The sequence below is a fragment of the Brienomyrus brachyistius genome, chromosome 15 (assembly GCF_023856365.1).
Source record: "Brienomyrus brachyistius isolate T26 chromosome 15, BBRACH_0.4, whole genome shotgun sequence".
NCBI lineage: Eukaryota > Metazoa > Chordata > Actinopteri > Osteoglossiformes > Mormyridae > Brienomyrus > Brienomyrus brachyistius.
The window spans coordinates 24,200,937-24,221,630 of NC_064547.1; the positions used below are offsets into that span (position 1 = coordinate 24,200,937).

At 44.6% G+C, this 20,694-nt stretch overlaps 2 protein-coding genes across 3 annotated transcripts; one reads left to right on the forward strand and one right to left on the reverse strand.

The window, feature by feature from the left end:
• Positions 1 to 1,844: 1,844 nt before the first annotated feature.
• dnttip2 (deoxynucleotidyltransferase, terminal, interacting protein 2) lies at positions 1,845 to 8,409 on the forward strand. The gene is made up of 7 exons (XM_048976827.1): positions 1,845 to 1,974; positions 3,823 to 5,633; positions 5,759 to 5,897; positions 6,005 to 6,100; positions 6,614 to 6,778; positions 7,229 to 7,338; positions 7,782 to 8,409. Exons 1-7 carry the CDS (start codon positions 1,900 to 1,902, stop codon positions 7,897 to 7,899), a joined length of 2,514 nt encoding a protein of 837 aa, XP_048832784.1. The 5' UTR covers positions 1,845 to 1,899; the 3' UTR covers positions 7,900 to 8,409.
• spata6 (spermatogenesis associated 6) lies at positions 5,724 to 19,531 on the reverse strand. Of its 2 annotated transcripts, XM_048976829.1 has the most exons (14): positions 19,383 to 19,531; positions 18,788 to 18,925; positions 18,240 to 18,288; positions 18,104 to 18,145; positions 17,865 to 17,989; positions 17,662 to 17,742; positions 15,431 to 15,691; positions 14,530 to 14,641; positions 14,342 to 14,382; positions 13,858 to 14,021; positions 10,790 to 10,889; positions 9,773 to 9,897; positions 8,706 to 8,912; positions 5,724 to 6,286 (listed from the first exon to the last, which is right to left on the reverse strand). In XM_048976829.1, exons 1-13 carry the CDS (start codon positions 19,473 to 19,475, stop codon positions 8,753 to 8,755), a joined length of 1,491 nt encoding a protein of 496 aa, XP_048832786.1. In that variant the 5' UTR covers positions 19,476 to 19,531; the 3' UTR covers positions 5,724 to 6,286; positions 8,706 to 8,752. The 2 variants fall into 2 exon arrangements, with proteins under 2 accessions (XP_048832786.1, XP_048832785.1); XM_048976828.1 differs by lacking the exon at positions 5,724 to 6,286 and having other exon boundaries at positions 8,104 to 8,912.
• Between the last annotated feature and the right edge of the window lie 1,163 nt (positions 19,532 to 20,694).

Below are 20,694 nucleotides of genomic sequence, written 5' to 3' on the forward strand. Positions count from 1 at the left end.
CTGGCCAAGATGAAGAAAGCCATTAAGTCGGGTTAAAACAAAATTCATGAAGACTACATGATAATATTAAGCACTGATATAACAAACAACATTTTTACATGCAAAATATACAGGACATATACACTGCAACAGGCTAGGATAGACAAATAACCAAATACACTTGCAAGCCTGACCACTTTAGACCCCAGATTAGAAAATTGGTGAATGAACATATATTTCTTCCAAGTTTTGTTTTGCTTTCAAGTTCTCACAAATAAAAAAAAAAAAGATTTTCCCACTATAGCCAGATCCAGTTTCTGTGTGTGTGTGTGGGGGGGGGTGACAATTTGTAGTAATAACTATTTCCTGCTGAAAAACACTGGTAAACTATCCACATGTCTCTGAATATCTGTGAGTCCCGAGACCTCCATGACACATAAATATAAGTTGCCAGTGTTGATCGGCAGGAAATCTTCTCCAAAGCCTCTCCACCACCTCACACCAATCCACCCAGGGCTGTAGATGAACAAACTTCAAATAAATTTGCTGGTAATACAAACCGGATCAACTTGTGGTTTGTGTCCACGTGTACTAGAGACAAAGGCCCTGGTACATTCTGCGTACAACACAGCCAAGACTTGACAACCTTGATATGATGCCCATGGAATCAACCCTATGCATGGAGGCTGCAACTCTTCTCCACCGAACCCTGTAGCCCATTGACTGCAGCCTCCCTCTGACCATCCTGTAGCCTGCATTTGGTAAATCATTCTTGACAGAAGAAACCAAATTGTCAAGTTCCTCATCACTGATGGAATTATATGTGTCCCTAATAGAGAGCTCATACTCTTTCATTCTTCTTAAGATTGTTCTTCTTGAAACACCCATCAGTGTGGCTATGCAAGGCACAGGAAGTTGAGTATGGAGCATTTCTTTCAAACGTTGTTCTTCAATCAAAATCTTGGGTCGTCCATTGGTGGCAGTGACTTCCTGTGTGACACATGGGGCTGGACGTTCCAGATGTGCCCTCACAAGGTCAAAGAGCTCTTGCAAAGCCAGGGTGATAGCAGGAGGTACTTCAATGTGATTAGACAGGGCCTGCAGAAGATACAGCTCCTGATGACAAAGGAACTCCAGGTAATCCAAATTTAGTGGAGTCGCGCTGAATCCCATTTCTATTTTATGCAGAAGACTTTCGAGAAGGTGGTATCTGAGCTGTTCACAGAACAAATTATAGTTAATGAGGTGTCAAGATCTTGTCTCTGATCCACACACTAGGACTACCATTCAAAAGTTTTACTTATGAAAATGAAATGTTTTTGTTTTGTGAGGTGCTTGTTCATGTATGATAATGTAGTGGCTGCTCTGTTTGACCGTGATAAACCTTTTCACAAACAATATAAGTATGACATTAGATCTAAGGACCAGAGTCAAATAAAGTTAAATAAAATCCATCAAGACAAGAAAAAAGGCAAGCAAGTGAACCTGCTAAGGAAAGTGACAGTTTGTCTACTGCAACTGTTGAAAGTGCCAGTTTGTCAATGTCTACACCGTCATCCAGTACAGCACCACAACTAGACCTACAACCTAGAGCTCTATGAGACAGTTTGTGCAAAAAGCTGTGATTCCAGTAAAACAGAAAACAATTGATGAGGAATTGGCTAAAATGATTGCACGTGATTTCCAAACATAGTAATTCATTTCACTAATAATTTTACATTATTTCTGGTAATTCATTTAAGCACCAAATAAAATCTGAAGAGCCACTTGGGAGCCGAAAGAGCAGGCTGCTTTCTCTGTTCTCTCGAAAGAGCCGTAATTCTCATCACTACCACGCATGCGCCTGAGACTCGGATCTAGAGCGAAATTTGTCCCGGAAGCGACAAACATGCTGAACTACTCGGAAGTGTTAACAGAAACATGGTGGCTACCAGGAGTGGGGCACGCGTGTGTTCCTCAAATACAGCTGAAGCCGATGAAACGCAAAAGAATATGGTATGTTGCTTTTTTTTGTTTTAACTCGTTGGCCGGGTCATTGACGTTTTTTTAAAAAAATATTAAGCTTTCGACAACATCGAATGTGACATGCCTGAATCAACTGAATGAGAACTGCGTCTGGTAATGGCAGTTAACCTTATAAATCTTCTGTACATTTCATATAAACTTGGTGTTAAAGTTGGTTTGTGGAAGCATTTTCTTGCAAATATCTTATTTTTATTTGCATAGTATTGATTCTAGCTTTGGCGGTTAGAGTATACCAATGTTAATCAACAGCTCGGCCTTTTCGGCCCAAGTTCTGTTTGGAGAGAATCTATGTTAATAGCGTTTTTTTTTTTTTTTAAAAAGGAACGTTTATTAGCATGCAGTTGAACTAACATTTTGTATGCATCCTGAGAATAACTTTTGTTTTGTTAATCTATAATTAAGATAATCTGAACGTCCATAGAATTACATATTCTTGCTTCACACGAGGTCACATTACTCCTGTTTACCTTCAGCCTTTCCAAGCCTTATGGTTTTTTCTGGTGCACTGGGTCGTCTTTTCTACAAATCACGGGGTTAAATCTACAGATGTGCTTTTTATGAGTGTTGTATGCTTAAACACTAAATGCGTTTCACACAGTTCAGTCTGTTAGATTTATCATCAAGCCGATAGCATGCTGGGTTACGTCTCTAGATGTGCGGAGTTTAAGACAAGGGAGGTGATGCTACGATTATATAATCCCTTGGTAAGACCCCACCTAGAATATTGTGTAAAGGTTTCGTCACTATACCATAAGAAGGACATTGCTGCCTTGGAAAGGGTACAATGTAGAGCTACAAGAATGATTCCTGGTCTTAGAGGAATGTCTTATGAGGAGAGGTTAGCTGAGCTGAATCTGTTCAGCATCGAGCAAAGGTAGACTAAGGGGGGGTCATGATCCAGGTATATAAGATTCTAAGAGGTCTGGATGCTGTTCAGCCAAATGGCTACTTCAATATTAGTTAAAATACTAGAGCTTGTGGCCGTAAGTGGAAATTAGTGGGAGAACTCCCAGGAAATCCAGTCGAAACTGTATGTCAGCCAGGTCGCGGGGCCGTATTTTGGCTTTATCTGATTCAGGATCTGATAAAGATTTCTAGAATAGTAAAGTTAAAGGCTGGCTAATAATATCCCTCATCTCTTTTAAAACTATAGGTAAGATGCCACAAGGGCCCTGCGATTTATTTTGAGCTTAGCTAGGCTTATTACCGCATCAGCCTCAGTTATACATATATTGGTCAAAGACAACACTGTATTCGTACTAAAAGGTGGTAAGTTACTCATGTTCTCTACTGTGAACACCTGTGTAAAATAATCATTAAACTCATTTACTATATCAATTTCATTTTCAATTATAAGGCCCTTCCTACACTGCAAATTAGTGATTTCAGCTTTTAGAGCTTTTTGGAGTTAAAATATTGGAAGAACCTTTTAATGTCATCCTTAGCCTCCCATGCAGTCTTCCTTTCGGCATTTCTCTTGGTGAGACTAATGTTATTTTTTAACTCAACTGTAGACTTAGATACTCCTGCTTTATTTTGAAATCCTTGTTTTTCATTTGTGGAACAGAGCCCTTTTCTTTCTGACTTTATTCTTAATTTCTTATGTTCTTTTGTCTGCCTCAATTAAGCGCCCTTGATCGCATATTAAGGTAACAGAACATAATTAAGGTGCGAATGCCAGTCTGTAAGTAGCACTGCTTAACCGAAAAAACATTCTGCTACCCTCACATGTGCCGTACAGTCCTAAAAATTACTGTATTTTTGCATGGAAACTTTGGTTAATTTGGATATTGACCAGTGCTCTTCACTGTCTTGCAGGATGCCACCCCTTCGGGAAATGGAAGGAGAAGGAGGAGAGCTGCGCAAGGGGGCACCAGCGCACAGTCCGAAGTATTGAGCGCTTCTCAGGATGATGAGGAGGTGCCCCCCGGCTCTCTGTTGCGCAGCTCTGCCACGAGGAGGGACACCAAAACGGCACAACGCCAGGACCACAATGCCCCCCAGCTGGACTCCACCCACGAGGCTGACGTGTCCGAGTCAGAATCCTGCTGTTCAGAGATGTCGGATCGACAGAACCCTCCTGAAGGCCGGGTAACCCGGAGCCGAAGGAGGCGCACCTCACCCCGGCAGACCACCCGCCCGAGGAGAGATGGAGACGCGGTGTCTGAGGCGGACTCTGTGTCTTCGTCAGTATCAGCCACCCGGGAGCCAAGGACTCAAAGAGTCACTAGGAGCCAGAGGAAGAGTGCTATGGCAAGCCGGTCTGCCAAACAGCACACGGAGGAGCACGAGTCCGAGCCAGACTCCTGCTCCTCCAACGTCTCTGGCCTTCAGAGTACCGTTGTCCGTCGTACGACTAGGAACAGGAAGTTCAGAGCCATTACGCCAATTCCCATGAGTCTCGGGAATGATGCCAACTCGGATGTTCCTCCCACTGTGCATTCAACCCGAGTTACCAGAGCTAAACAGGCTTCTACCAGTGAGACCGCAGCCTTCGACTCGGAAGGGTTTGAGTCTGGGCCAAGTAGAACTCCCAGGAAATCCAGTCCAAACTGTGTGTCCACCAGGTCGCAGGGCCGTATTTTGGCTTTACCTGATTCAGGATCTGAATCGACTGATGCGTGCAGTTCTCTTGCAAGCCGGAGATCCACAAGAACGAGGGGCACCCCCTGCAGTAGCCGCACAGGGTCAGCCAACAGCAATCGGGCTGTTTCAGTGCCGCAGGTCAGACGTGAGGCTTGTGGGTCGCTAGTGGAGGCACCAGAAGCTGTGGATGTGGCCAAATCGGTGCATTTGGAGAACTCGCTGATAAAGGCAAATGAGCAGGAGAAGACGCTCACTGCTGAGGATGTGGATGGTTTGAGCTCTGAAAAGACTGTTGAAGCCCAGGTTTTACCAGAAGTAGCACCAGCCAATAGTGACAAGGTGACTTTGCTTGATAGTGCCACTGAAGAAAAGAAAGACAATGAGGCAGAACTTTCAGACACAGCTGCTCTTACTGAGTCTTCACTTGTAAAGGCACATCAAGAGGAAGAGGCGAATAGCATTGGGGGTGATGTGGGCATGAAAGAGGGATATCAAATGCTTGATGATACCTCTTCCGTCGTATTGAATTTATCAAATCAGAGTGTTAAATTGATCTTATCCGAGTCTGATCAGAAGGCAGAGAAGGAATCGGAAGACACTAAGATTTTACTTGAGGAGCCTACAGATAATGGCGCAAAAGAGGCTGACCACCACAAAATAGCAAAGAAACCTTGTTTGATTCTGCTGGATAGCAGTGAAGATGAGGATGACAGTGAGGATGGGCGTTCAGGGCAGGAAAGCGAGTCAGATGGTGACAATATGGACAGTGATGGGGAAAACCAAAATTCCTCTTCAAGTCAGAACCAGGCCGGTCCCTCAAAACGCGAGATGCCCATGCCATGCAGTGGGCTGTTTGTCATCGACACGCAGCCTGGTCTTGGATTTGATAAGTACTATTTGGATGAGGAACAGGAAATGAAGGAAAATGAGGTGGGAGAAGATGATAATGATATGGAGGAAGACCAGGACGCAGAAGAATTTGTTGATGAAGAGGAGGACGACGACGATTCCGAATTGCTTTTTAAAAGCAAAAACAAAGCTTCGTAAGTATTTGTTAGTTGTTTTTAGTGGTCTTCAGTGTAAATGTCCGGATCACGCAATGAGACGTGTTCATTTTAACCGGAAGTCATTAGTTATTGGTTAAATTCAGTGTTTCTTTATTTTTTAGGTTTGAGCTGTCCAGCAGCATTGACCCAGGTCTCAAAGTAAAGGAGTATGGTGGATTATACATAAATTTTGATGGCAAAAAATCAAAAGGTGTGTCCGATAGTTTGAAAAAACTGAAAGAACAGAAAAATCAAGATGAGGTAAGTTTTTTTTCTAAAAATATTTTTCAGACTAAGAATTCACTTCCTGCCCTTTTGCATTTGGAGGGGTATGTTATAGATGCTATTTGCTGATTTTTCTCTGGCAGCTTTTGAAGAAGAGTGTGATTGGCCCTGATTTTGAAAAGAGAGACGCTATACCGCCCTACAAGGAGTCGCAGAAGAAACTGAAAGTGAAGCGCAGGGTGAGTGAACGTCGGCTCAGAGCCAGCTGATGGAGCTGTGCAGGCAGGCTGTCTCACTGTGGCTTTCAGTCAAAGCTGCAGCAGGGTTGGTATACATGGTGCCTGTGCTGGGCCCGTTTTCCTTAGGGGTGCTGTGTAGCCAGTTAGGGATCCATGTTCCAGGCCGGGAGGTCATGAGTTCAAATCCTGTAGCCGACAGAATAATCATATCACCATTACACCCTTGTGAAAAGACTCTTATCCCTAGATATTGGGTACAGATTGACCCTTTGCTCTTTACCCCAAAATCTTGCTTTCACCTGTATATACATGAGTGTCTGTGTCTTTAATGGAGAGTAAGATGGGATGTGTGGAAATAACCGAAGTTCCCCCCATGGGGGTGATAGTGTCTCATATTTTGTTCTGCAGATGGATGTGGGTTAATGCTCTGGGGGGGCGGGGGGGGGGTGCTGGGTGTCTGCATCTGGCTTTTGCTTTGCTGCTCTGTTGACTTTCTCCTGATTCTTTGGCCAGGAGGAGAGAGAGAAGACAACCGGAGATGGCTGGTTTAACATGAAGGCCCCCGAGTTAACAGAGGAGTTAAAGCATGACCTGAGAGCGCTGAAGATGCGGTCGGCGATGGACCCCAAGAGGTTTTACAAGAAGAACGACCGGGATGGCTTCCCCAAGTACCTGCAGGTCAGTGGACGTCACTGCCTTAACAGCCAGTTTATTAACCAATTAAAAAAAACCATTCGAGTGGGAGTTTAAAAGCTGTATTAAACATCAGAGGATAAAAAATCAAAATGGGAAAATGTAGCAATACTGTTGCGAAAAGAATGAAATTTGCAAAATATTGGCTTGTTTTTATATGATGTATATATGATGATTTTAGATGGACCGTAAATCTGGCTAAATCGTGGGGCAGGTAAATGCTCACAGCACAGCAGTGTATCTTACTATCAGCACTTGCACCTCACTCATTAAACAGCAAATTCTCTCAGGGCCTGACATGCTGCTAGCCGGGAGCGCCTAATAAAGTGGCCACCTGAGTAGGGCTGGGCATTGCTCAAGATTTTTTGATACCAGTACTAGAACGTACACTCCCCTTACACGCACTGGTGTTTTAACTGTCCCTCCCCCGATTAGGTTGGCACGGTCGTCGACAGTCCTGTGGACTTCTATCACGCCCGCATTCCCAAGAAGCAGCGGAAGAGGACCATCGTGGAGGAGCTGCTGTCAGACGCAGAGTTTAGGAGGTACCGTGCGGCCGTGTGACGAGCTGAGTGTGGGCGGGGCCAGGGGCGGGGCATGTCAGCTGTGCCTCACGGAGGGATGGGTTCTGTACTTCTGTGATGCAGTTTTAAATCTTCATCTCCTTCAGCCATTACTGCAGGGGTAGGGAACCTGATCCATGGAGAGCCGGAGCGGGTTTTTGGGATGGCCTCTCAATCAGCCAATAACAGTGGATTCAAGGACTGGAGTTGAGAATCGCTGCTGTATTATTGGCTGCCTGAGAGGCCATCCCAAAAACCCGCTCCGGCTCTCCATGGATCAGGTTCCCTACCCCTGCATTACTGGTTCAGAAACAGATTTGTTTAATTCGTAAACCACTTCAGGTAGACCCAGTTCCATCTCCTATAGGGCTCTGCTGTCCTGGGGTTTGTTGCTCAGTGTTTTGGTTTCTTCTTTCTCTCACCAGTTACAACAAGAAGAAATACCGGGAGATCATGGCCGAAAAAGCTGCAATGGCATCCGGAAGGAAGAAGCACAGGAACTTAAATAAGTCAAATAAAAAGAAGGCGGGCAAACCGCTTTAAGTGTGACTTGCATCTGGAATGAGCCGGGCCGTCTCACTGAAGGGCTGCTGGAGTAATGAATGCTGATGACTGACGTGTGCGATCCAACATTTTCAGTCTGAACAGTGCATGCAGACTTAGATGAAGTCAGAATAATCTATTCCTTTTTTATATATCCTACTCTGCCCCCCGCTGGACAAAGCACGCAATAATTTGTAAACCGAACCAGAACAAAACAGGACTCAATTTTGTACACTTTGTACATTTCTTGTAAGGCGAATAGTAGATGATTTCTGAAGATAGTGCGACTCTGTCTTGTTTGAATGGGATAATGGTGGACACTGCCTTTGAAACAGACTCAATTTTAACTAGTTATGTGAAAGAATCTAAACAAACTACATCCTGGGACCTTTTACATCCCTCTTCCATGAGGTGGCGCTGCTGTGAAATGTCATTGACAATGTTCTGAGTTAAAGTAGTGCTCTGTCTCCTGCTCACCCCCAGCAGAACAATAAACAGTCCTGGCCTGCAGGAAGCTGGTCCCTCGTTGGTGATTGCTTGCTTGCTTGCTTGCACGCACACACACACATTTTCAGCAGCAAAAGATGCCAGAAAATGCAAAAAAGCAGAACTATAGCAAAACGAGGACAGAATGAAAATCAAAGCCGGGCTACAGCCCGGATGTGCATGCATTTAAGGCGTTAACATTTTTCAATCTTGGCTGTACTATACAAAAATATATAAAAGATGAAAATACACAGCAAGTTCATCGTGTTGCCATTTAGAACATTCCAGAGCTTTTCCTACAGATCCTGAGATGGTCATACCGTCCATCGGGCGTTCGGTTCAGTCAGCTGGGCCGCCATCTCTGCCCCTAACCGCTATTGGACGCGTCGCTGTAGAGGTCCTTGTATATCCGACTGAGGCTGTCCTCAAACGCCGCCCTGTGGGACTTCCCTGTGTGCCGAGCCACCTGATTGGACCAGAAGATGCCATTGTTCACGTAGACAGATGCTCCGCTGGGAATGTCCTTGCTGAAAGAAACAGGCAAATATAAGTGAATAAACACCCCCCATGCAGCACTTAACCGCTGGGTGGGGTGGGGTATTGTAATACATAAAGAGGTGATTTATGGAGCCCTTTGTATTAGCCCTGACAGTGTTATGGCGCTTTCTAATGGCAATATTTAAAACTTATGATCCTGCATTGTCTGTTTTCATCTTGCATTTAAAGCTGCAATCGTTAAGTAGACAGCTCATAGCAATCAAATTATCCAATATTTTTAAAAGGTAAGTTTGATAAAATGTCTAGTGATTGCAGCTCAAATTCTGGTTTACAAAACGGAAACATTGTCTTCAACTTCCTAAATGCTGCAGAATGATATAAAACAGTGTGCTAAAGATGCATTACTTTGCGTTTCAGGTTTTTGGAAAATTATCATGCATCAGACATAACAGGTTATATGCATATGTATTTGTATTTCTGTATATTTACATGATTATGTAGCATATTATATGAATATTGAAAAAATGGTGTAGGCGGCACGTTTTCATCACTGAAAGGGGAATTTAACTGCTGTGTTTTATTACTTGCAGGCAGTGAATATGGGGAAAAAAATGGAATGCAGGGAGGCAATGAAACATTTTGTAAATGAAAATGACCATTATTAAGTTGTAGCCGTTTCCCTAATGGAAATAAGAGCACAAGCACAGTATAAAGTATAAACACCACAAAATGGCATTTAAATCTAATCGCAGCACTGATAGTTCTTGTCAGGGAAAAGAAAACGAGTGACCATTTAGATAAGCAGAGAACAACAGGAATTCATTCGTCATACCTGCAGAAGTACGATATCAGTGCTAAGGCGGCATGGTGAAGAGGGCGAGGCATTTACCGGTCCTGAATGATGTGGCCGTCACATTGGGCTGTGTCACGTGACCGCTGAGGGCCACGCTGGGCTGAGTCACATGACCCCTGAGGGCCAGGGTGGGCTGAATCCTCTTCTGCACCATCCTCATTCTGGGGATGACAGGGGCCCAACACTGATAACGTTGCAAAGAATCAGTAGTCTGCATAACAGCGTAAATATACAGGCAGTCCCCAGGTTACGAATGAGATCGCTTCCCTACATCAGTCTAGGCTCCGGACCCCCCGCGACCCAGTAGGATAAGCGGTTTGGAAAATGGATGGATGGATAGCAGTAACTTCATTGGGTACTGTACTGTACCTCCAGCCGACCAATAAGTTGTGTGTTGTTAATCCAGTGAATGCTTGCAGTATATTACAGTGATAATAAGCAGACACTTCATACAGTAACAGCAATTCTGTCCTAATGTTATTATAACAAAATGAACTGTATTACACAAGGCCAGTGAACAACCTTTGAGTCAAGAGTTTAATGTTATTAAACCGATAAAATTACACAAATCTTACATGAGACCATTTTAAATATCCTCAACAACTGTAGCCAGGCGCCTAAAGAGGAATGATGGAAATGCTTCATAAATAATCCCCTTTGTTGTTCTGCCTTTTAATTGTGTGCCTGGATTACATTCATTCCCCCTTAAGCCTGGCTCACGGCCTGCATTCGAGGCGTCACGTGCCGATCCCTCCTCTTAGTGCTGAGGAAATGAGCCCTTCATGGCGGCCCGCTGCCTGCCGCTCGCTGCCAACGCTGGATTTCGGGTTTTGCGGTAATTAGTGAGACGCAGCTATCAGCTGCGTTAACGCAGGCAGGCAGAGGGGGCTCTGCTTCTTACTGGGACGCCTGCATTCCTCGGGGTGTCTCTCTGGGGCCTAAAGCTTCAAAGGGCTTTCAGGCAGGGCCCATGCCCCCCCCCCCCCACTCTTTTTCATGGTCCCCACCTTCTCCGTCTCTCCCCTGGTCTCCCTGGTCTCGAGCAGTACTCACAAAGCCCAGCTTGCTGGGGACGGCATGGTTCCTCAGCAGCCTCTGCACACGCCTGTGGATCTCATCCCAGCAGGCCGGGCTGGCCGGGCCGCTCCGGAACCTGAGGGACCACCAGATGGCACCGCCCAGTTAGCACTCTATGATCAGCTTCAGTGGCCAGATGGGGTCAAAGAGCCCTGCGAGATCCGGAAGCACGGTGGTGCCACGCGAACCTAACATTCAAACCACATTTGGTGATGCTTAATGTTTAAGTAGAGAAGAAGAGGCTCAGCTTTTATCCAATAGCAGCTCAGGCCACAGATACAACTGGAAGGTCTACCTTTCTACCTTTCAGCCACTAGTCTGTGCTCTAACTCTAGAAATTACAGTCTGTAAAGCATAAAGCCGGCAAACGCACATGCTGTGTATCAGCTTGTCAGCAGTCTATATCCCTTACGATTAAACAGGTATGAATAAAAATGGTCTTCAACATGTTTTATTAGCTATGAAGTAGCTAATGAAGAAATTATTCAAACATCCATCCATCCATTTTCCAAACTGCTTATCCTACTGGGTCGCGGGGGGTCCGGAGCCTATCCCAGAAGCAATGGGCACGAGGCAGGGAACAACCCAGGATGGGGGGCCAGCCCATCGCAGAGCACACTCACACACCATTCACTCTCACATGCACTCCTATGGGCAATTTAGCAAGTCCTCGGCATGTTTTTGGACTGTGGGGGGAAACCGGAGTACCCGGAGGAAACCCCACGACGACATGGGGAGAACATGCAAACTCCGCACACATGTGACCCAGGCGGAGACTCGAACCCGGGTCCCAGAGGTGTGAGGCAACAGTGCTAACCACTGCACCACCATGCTGCCCCCATTATTCAAACAGACATGAGTAAATGAAAATTGTTTGCTTTTCAATAGTTTTTCTGGAACTTCAAGATCTTCGAAACACATGAAGCTTTCTTGGGTGATGACAGAAGCCACTTGGAGGTGTCTGCCAAGTAGGCATGTCCTGGCAGACATGCAGCCTGATTTAAACAACGTGCCAAAGGACTGACACCCATTGATAGGAATCGCTTTCATAACAAAGGTAAACGGAAGAGTTCATTCCTGCAAATGGCCGAGGGTATTGCCTTTAATTTTACACAGGGCAGCATGTGCTGCTGCTGCAAACGATTGAAAAGATGGAATTGCGCAATCGGGAGGCAGGGCCAGATTGAGGGAGACAGCCAGCTCGAGCTAAGCACCTGCCGTTTGTCTTCGCATTGAGCGACCCCAAGAACGTGCCTCTCAGCCAGTCACCGAACTCTGCAGAGGCCCCTTTAATCTCTGGCACCGAAGAACCCACCATATTCTCAATCGAGCAAAGCGGATCGCTCGCAATTTACTTTTCATTTCAAAATTGTCTATTGATTTTGATTCCCGCTATGAACTGAAACGCGACCAAACAAACACGCAGTGGCGTTCACCAGCACCTGCTGGGATCGATGGCAGGGTCGCGCGTGTATTAAAGCACCGGGGTCAAGCGCGCTCATTCTCGCAAAAAACACAATCAATAGCATCTCCCTTTGTTTTCCCCTGGTCTCCCCTTCTCTTAAGCAGTAAGCAAACATGACACAACATCAGATCTTGTCATTTGAGGGGGGAGAAGAATTTTCCTGCTTTCAAAGATGAGAATAAAGATTAGACAGACAGGGTACCTCATTTGGCTGTGATGATAAGGTTCAAATTCAGTCAATACAGCCTAACTGAAAATTCATATGTGGAGTTTTTCTCCATCCTTTCAATATACTGGCAAATTTAAATACTTTCCGTGTCTAGGGGGTAATGTTAAATACACAGTAAATAAATTCAAGAGTTACCCTCTAAACCTTCACCTGGTTTCAAAAATACCACAGAGAGCCCAAATCCAGAGGCAGAACCTAAAATAGTGACAATCTCTCAGACTCAGACGATACCGAAGGCGATGGACTTTTAATGATGACTCTGCTCTAGCCTCTGCCCTATCCGGAAGGATGCCCCGTGCCGTGGTCCAGCTGATCGACACATTAACAATAAGCCAGAGTGTGTCCCTCACCACCACGTGCAGCTCCACGGTGCATCCAGGCAGCCCTAGGAGGGCCTTAGCAAGCTGACGGCAGAGGGCGAGGGAAGCCTACAGGAAGCCAGTCCCTGTCTAATCTCCAGGGTAGCAGGCCTACATATGCCACATAGTGCTGAAAAATAAACTGCACTTGCACTTTGTACTAATGAGAGTCAATGCTGAAGGTCTACACTGATGATTTATGTAGCAGATATTTTTGTTTTACTTTGAGTGAATTACTTTGGGCATTGGGTGATACGCATTGGTATTTTTATCTTCTATAAAACGACTATAATGAATCGTACATAAGTGAAGGGGGCGGGAAAGGTCACCATCTGGCTGGGGAGGGAACGTCAGGTGACCATTGGAAATGGCTGGGGTTAATTTAGTCTACCTGCCCCTTGGTCCCAGTGTGTGTATAACTTGGACGTGTTGTGTTTGCCTCGCCCCAGTGACCCAGACCTGAGCACCAGCACCAGTCCCATTCGGGTTCCCTTTATTTCCACCCATAGAGCAATCTCTCTGCTCGGGTTTGTTTTTCGCCTTTATATGTTTTCTTAATCTACCTCTGGGAATATTTATGAATTTCATTGTTTACTAACAGGTACACGCTGTCCCCTAAGAGGCAGCTTTCAGCCTGCATTTTGACAAACTATTATACAAAACACAGACATCAGACAACCTGCAGGCAATATTCCAGACAGAATTGGATGGTTTTATATTAGTAGAGCACCTTTTACCATTAGCATTCCGCTACTCAAACCAATTACATGTATTTGTATATCTTAATGTAACTTATCAAAAGGTCTGTACTGTTACAACCGCCTCATAACTTACTCACGACCAAATAAGTCGACTGTCATGCTTGGTAAACTTTTAAAAGGAATTTAGATTTAAGGGAGCAGAACATCACTGCTATCATGATGACCATGGAAACTTCTACACCGCGTATGAAGCCGATTCACGAGGGGTGGGGTACAAGACGGGAAGTTACCTTTCACGTAGGGAGCTACGGCTCAGCAGGGGACTCTGGGTAACCGTCACACCGGGCACAGGGGTGGAGTGGGCCGGCAGGGAAGCCCCTGCAGGGGGGCTGAGACACCTCTTCCCTGGCACCCCCCCGGGGGCCCTGCATGCCTTTGGAGAGCTCCTACTGTCCTACGGGGAGTCAGAGACCATGCAGCTCAGGCAGGGATCTGGACAGCTCATTCACACCCCCCCCATTCATAGATGAGGACCCTGAAGGCGAGCCCCCCCCCCAGGAAGACGCTTCCGCTTTACGGAGCTGGGCAACAGTGGGTGAAAATTATTCTCCATGCCCTCAGGAGCTGGGGGGCTTCATTCATGTGGCACATTCCTTCTGAGAAATACATTTCAGGAAAAGTAATATGCATAGTTGGGTATTAAGGTGTCTCTCCTTTCAGGTTGCATTGAAGCGCAACCTTTTGATAACACGTTTCTGTCAAAATGTCACTTACTCTCGCAAACTTCGGTCGGTAGCTGCCAAGGAGCGAAGAATCTGCCAAGAAATAATAAAAACAGAAACCAATAAATATACGACGAGATGGGCCTGGATGACAACTGAGGCAAAGGGACCAGGTAGACACAACCGGACGAAACAGCGGCTCCTCAGAGGACACGGGAAGACGACGACGTACATGCACACCTTCGGGGTGACTGACTGCGGAAGCCGCAGACCAGCTGTGACGCAGCACCTCGTAAGACGGCTGTGGACGGAATGAAGACTCGTGGAAGGAGGAGTTGGGCACGTGGGGAACCTGCGGGCCGGCAGGACGACACCGTGAACCGGCGGAGCTTAACAGCAGCAAACAAACCACAGGCCTCATTTAGCGCCACATATTTGTCTTTCATTTCAAGTTTAATCGCTTCCAGTAAAGACCACAAAACGCTGAAAAGGAGGAAGTTTGACAAAGCCGGCGGAACGACAGCTTTGCCCAGGTGTGCGGAGGCTGGAGTTACATCAACTTCAATTAAATTCTTGGCACTTCAATTATATCGCATGATTATCGCTCTCATTAATGAAGAGCAATTCGCTTCCACACAAACAAGCGTGCAGACTTTAAACACACATTAATAATGCATCCAGTGGGCTAAGCCCCTTCAATAGGAAGCTATTTGTTAATCATGGTTTGACTCTTAATTACCAAGGTTAATTGTAGCTCCAGGATGTATTCTGCATGATGCTCCGTTTCAAAGGCTACATTCCAAAAAACGCCATACTGACATCTTCACCAAATCCATGCATCCGTTTTAATATCTAAGGCCATATCGTTATCCTCATCAAAACTGTTGCTTAAGCAGGCAAAGAAACTGCCAAGGGCATGATACTGCACGTCACCGACATGTTTACCAAGACGTAAGCATAACAAAACGTCGAGGAAGAACCTCGCAGGCAGTCAATGGAGAGGTCAAGTTTAAACAGCCAAATAGCTGCCCAGAGGGAGAATAATCAGGACCAGGAGCATGTGGGCCAGCCGGGTCTGCACATGGTCTAGGAACCACACTTGGAACAATATGATTCAAGTGAAATGGCCAGAGGCTCCTACCACGAAAGGGGCCTGGTCGTCAGACTCCTTCTTAAACCTGAAGGGCCCCAGCTGGAGGTGGCTGAGCCGCTGCCTGGCATCCTCAGAGAGCTGGCACATACGCCGGTGGGTGTATGGGGACAGGACCCGTAGCTGGGAGGCCACTGTGGGCCTTTCGTAGCTGCAGATAGGACGGGCCGTCGGGGTCCCCTTCGCCGCAAAGTCAGTGAGCCCTCTGGGCCTTTGAATAGATCTGGGTTTCTCTGAACACGGCTGGACAGGCTGAAGAAGCAAACGTACCATTTAATCCATAAAAACCTAAACTGAAAGAAAATCCTTTCTCACCCTAAAAAACTATTCAAAATCAAGCAGACACCGAATGAGTGCAGTGAGTACAGGAAGATTCCATTATCACACTATAACGAGGGGGAACAGTCCTCAAGTGCAGTATTCTGGGGAAGTACTGGGGAGTTACACTGGCTGTAAATAAAGCAGAAATTCTTTTAGCTCTGAGATTCCTGAAACAAGCTCACTGCAGACAGGAAAGGTAGCCCTAAACAAAGCCAACATCACCTTTGTTGGCAAATGGGTTCAATAATTCTACCAGCAGCTAACATAATTCTGCATTGCAATAACTGTTCTCCTGCAGGCGATGTTCGGATAAATAAGTTTTTAAAAAATGTTAATTGCATTTGATGGCCGGCTCCAGACTAATGTGATAATGCCATTACATGGCTGTAAAAATAAAGATAATTTAAATGCTAATTTGAACATCCTGCCATATTAGCTCATTTTTAAAACAGAATAAATAAATCCTGATTTAGATTGCTTTGAGAAGAGAGATTTAATGAAATTAAGCATTTTTGCCTTTATTCCTCTTTGTCCCGGTTCTCTTTAGGTTGGAGCACAAAGGAGCCATTTGCTGCTGCAAGTTGGGCTTGTCTGATGTGATTAGTGGGTCGGCTGGTCTTGGTAATAGTAGATAAAGCAGGGTGTCCTTGAAACAACAAAGCCGGGGCCCCAAGTAGCTTATTAAACAACAAACGATTCCCGTTCAAATACATGCAAATCACTGGGACAGAAGCTATTTATAAAGGGCCGTGTCAAGTCAGGACCAAGGCGTGCTTGCAAGGAGGACAGGCAGAGATCTGGACTGAACAGCGGTAACAATGCCCAAGTCAGATAGGGCTGATGAGGAGCAAACTGCCCCTTTAGCTAATGCAAAACCCTAATAGAAAGTACCGGGGCCTCCACATCCTTCTCCTCACGGCCTGTTTGATGATGTTCTCGGGCATCGATCAGGCAGGCGCTGGCATGACAGCGATGCTCACCTCCATCACTCTGAGAATGCGCATCTCCTCGCGAGTCATTACAGGGAAGCCGGCCTTTATGCACAGTTGGCATTTCGTCAATAATCCCTCTTTAAATATATGGCCCCTATAGCCAGAGCCAGGCTGTGGGTCGGATAGCGCGGCGGCGACTTGATAATAGTTGATAGTTTTTCTTTTAAGGTCAAGATGATTTTAAATGGTGACACGACGTCTTCTGGCTGTGCGGGATGTGCCGCCGTTTTTAGATTTAGCACAGAAAACATCTTTGTTTGTTTTGCTTTGTTTTCTGTCAGCTTTGGTTAAGGGGGAAAACAGACAGAAATGGTGTCCAATGAACAGGGCTGAACATTTTTTTTGTAAATTTCCTTCTTCGGAAATAAAGCATACTTCACATTGTGCATTGAGGTAGCCTAGCTGAAGAAACATACAATTATAAAAGTAATTATGTAAGAAAGGGGGGGGGGGGCGTGAACCTGGAAATAACAAGAACACAGAAGTACAGATACAAAAGCTTCTAAACAATCTTTCAATACTAGGAAAAGTTACATAAGAAAACTCCAATAGAGTAAATATGGAGATTCAGGCGTCTCCAAAGACACATATATAAAAATTACACCTTTGCCGTCAAGATACTGAATAAAAAAATGTAAGAAAGCGGATCAGACACTAAAAATTTCTGCACAGATGTGACTTCAGAAATAAGACGAGAAGCAGCGCACAGTCCATGTGTCATTGTGACTTTCATCTCCGCTTATTTAAGCTCTAAATTGTTGGTTGATAGTCACAATTTCAAATTCAAATTTTACCATCGGTTCCTTTGTGTGCAGATGCAATGAAACTTCAACTCGCTTAAATAAAAACAGGTCATTTAACACACTTAAGCAGAAGATGGCAAGGGGAGCAGACACGCTGAACACTTACAAGGCATGGAGATCGCCCGGCTTTTAAATCACATTCCTCCATAATGGTGCTCGTTGTAAATTCCACTCTAGGCGATATTCCCTAAGGAAAAGCAATTTTAAAAGTTCACAGGGAATCAGGGTAGATATATTTTACAAGAACCCCCTGTAAATAAGAAAAGTCATAACTAGGTTAATCTGTGATGTTGTTAGTCATGAACCTACAGGGAAGGAGGCTGATTTCTTCATAAGCATCTCTCTCCCTGGACCAGAGCCCCCAGGAGATCGAGTGGGGGCTGGATATAAGAAAGCCCTGGTGTTCATCTCAAGGGTGGCCAGGATTTCACCCTCTGCAGAAGGAAATTAACACAGGCAAGGTCACCATCGCAAACAAGTGCGTATGGATCACAAAGGGCAAATCTATGGCAGATGCCAGGAGTTAAGTCAGAAATGAGGGAGCCGACCTGGGGGAACAAGCTGAATCAGCTCAAAGCAGGTTGCGTCCACTGCAAAATACAAACAGAGAAATTGGCTATTTCTGTAGTAAAGACACACCTTAATGATCCTGATAAGGACTGAAATCAAATAGGAGCTACTTACGCTCCAGAATATCAGCTATATCACACGGGTCAACAGCCTCTGAAAATGTCTTTTGGGGAACATTTACAAACCAGAAAACAATCAAGTCAGCAGGGTCTTTAACTATGGAAACTGGAAAAGGAACGTTAAAATAGTTCAAGAAAATGTAAACATAACGGTGTAATGTAAAATAAACATAAGAACATAAGAACTATACAAACGAGAGGAGGCCATTCGGCCCATCAAGCTCGCTTGGGGAGAACTAAACTAATAGCTCAGAGTCGTTAAAATCTTATCTAGCTCTGATTTAAAGGAACCCAAGGATTCAGTTTGCACTACATTATCAGGAAGGCTATTCCATAACATATCACAGAAGTCACGCAGCTCATCACAATTAACCCTATCAAATCTGAACCATGTATATCACGTTAGTATGGCATACTACCGCAAAGTAAAATTAAAAGTCACAAGGCATGCTAATAAAATGGATGTCTAAGTAAGAAACCGTTTGAAGAAGAAACTCAAAACTAATTTTTTTCTAGAAGCCCTGAATCATTGGCTCATCCTACCTTCTCAAAGACCATTTTTTCATGGAATAACAAAGGAAACACAGGAGCCAAACAAAGAGTCTTCTGGTATTGGCCCATTATACAAACACTCAGGTATATGTCCTGATGGTTGGGAAGCACCACCCCCGGGCAGGTAATCTGTTATTAACAAAAATATAATTAAAATGTTTCAGTTAAAATACGATATTAATTATAGAAAGGACGTATCTTTAAGATTTCCATGTTGTTGTAAATATCGTCCGAAATTAATTGCATAATTTCGTATTAAACGAGGGCAATATATTTATAGTGTGTTCCGTTATAGTTTGCAACTTCCGTGTGCGACGCATGCAAATAACTGCACCAACTATAGCGATCAAGCAGTGCTTTAAAGATTTTCAGTTTCATTTCAGATCAGAGCAATATCATTAGAGACTGCAGACTTCCTGGGTTAATGCAGGGTTTCCTTGTTCAAAGGCTTATATGGTGCCACTTTAAGTAGAGGCGGATCGTCCGATTATTCAACTATTCAGTTCGAGAATTGTTTCCTTTCCATCCAGTTTCACCATATTTAAGGATTCAGGATACCGACACGCACAGAACAATCCGTACTTACAGCCTGAATATCCACATGCACGGTGCATTTGAGCACTTTGCGCGACATTTTGCACACAGAGTGCCCCTTCTTTGGCGGAGACACCCCACCCATGATCAAACTTCGGTCGCCATAGCGGCCACGGACGCCGCAACTGAACAGGATGTAAATGTGCCACGCGCCGTTAACGCAGTAAGGGAGGTGTTTCTCACATCATCCCCGCAGCGACTTTACTGCAAAGATGCCTTCATTCACTACCGTCACGCGCCAACCGCAAGGATACTAGACAAATAGATTAAAGGATCACCGACAGCAAAGCTGGGTATTGATGGGTGGTATGGAAATATGCCATAGTGTTACATTCGTGGATGAATAGACATTGGGATTTGGATTATGAAACCTCAGAAAAGACGCCATCAGTGATCATTGTTAACACACCACAGCACACAGTGCGCGACAACGAAATGTGTCCTCTGCATTTAACCCATATGTGACTTTCGTGACATAGCAAGGGGCAGTTAATTCAGCGCCCGGGGAATTCCGTGCCTTGCTGGTCGGGCATTCTAACTTGCAATCTTTGAATTACAAGTACGCTTCCCTAACCGTCAAGCCACCACTGCCCACTGAATCTAACAAGTGTACGGAAAGTGTAAGTGTATGGTTATAATTTATCTATACCTTACAATGACTTAAGACACGATATCATTTATTATAAAGCATTAATCACTACTCATCTATTACAAAGCATAATTACTTAACATATAAAATAGTTTGGGCGAAATTGTCAAGTGGTCATCCCCCCGTATACAAATATGTTACGATGTTATTGCTAGAATGTCACAAGTAATTTATGAAATTCTATACATACATTGTATGCATGTACACGTTAGATTGTATGTTTTTTCGCTAATATATCTCAACATCTTTCTGCATTGTCTTGTAAATAGTGCTAAGATGTTAGGATGCAAATTCATGTAGCGCTGATTGACAGGAACAATTTCTCCACCTTTAACTTACCCTTTCTGTCGATATGCTTAGTGAAGGAAGAAGTGAAGCTAATGTCAAAACCATGACATTTACACTCTTATTATGTCAAATCCAGCTTCTCCGCATAACTCTGCCATTGCAGAGCTGATAAATCCTTATTCATGTGTCAATTTAGTCATGCACATTGCCAGTAGTACAAAGCAATTCTCAATCTAATTCAGTGTCATGTTTCGATTAGAATTCAAAGTTTGCTTATCTCACTGCTGTGCATGTTTCTTGCACATCTTAAAAATTAAAAATAGCATGTATTTTTTAAATATTTGCATTCACAACAACAATACAGATT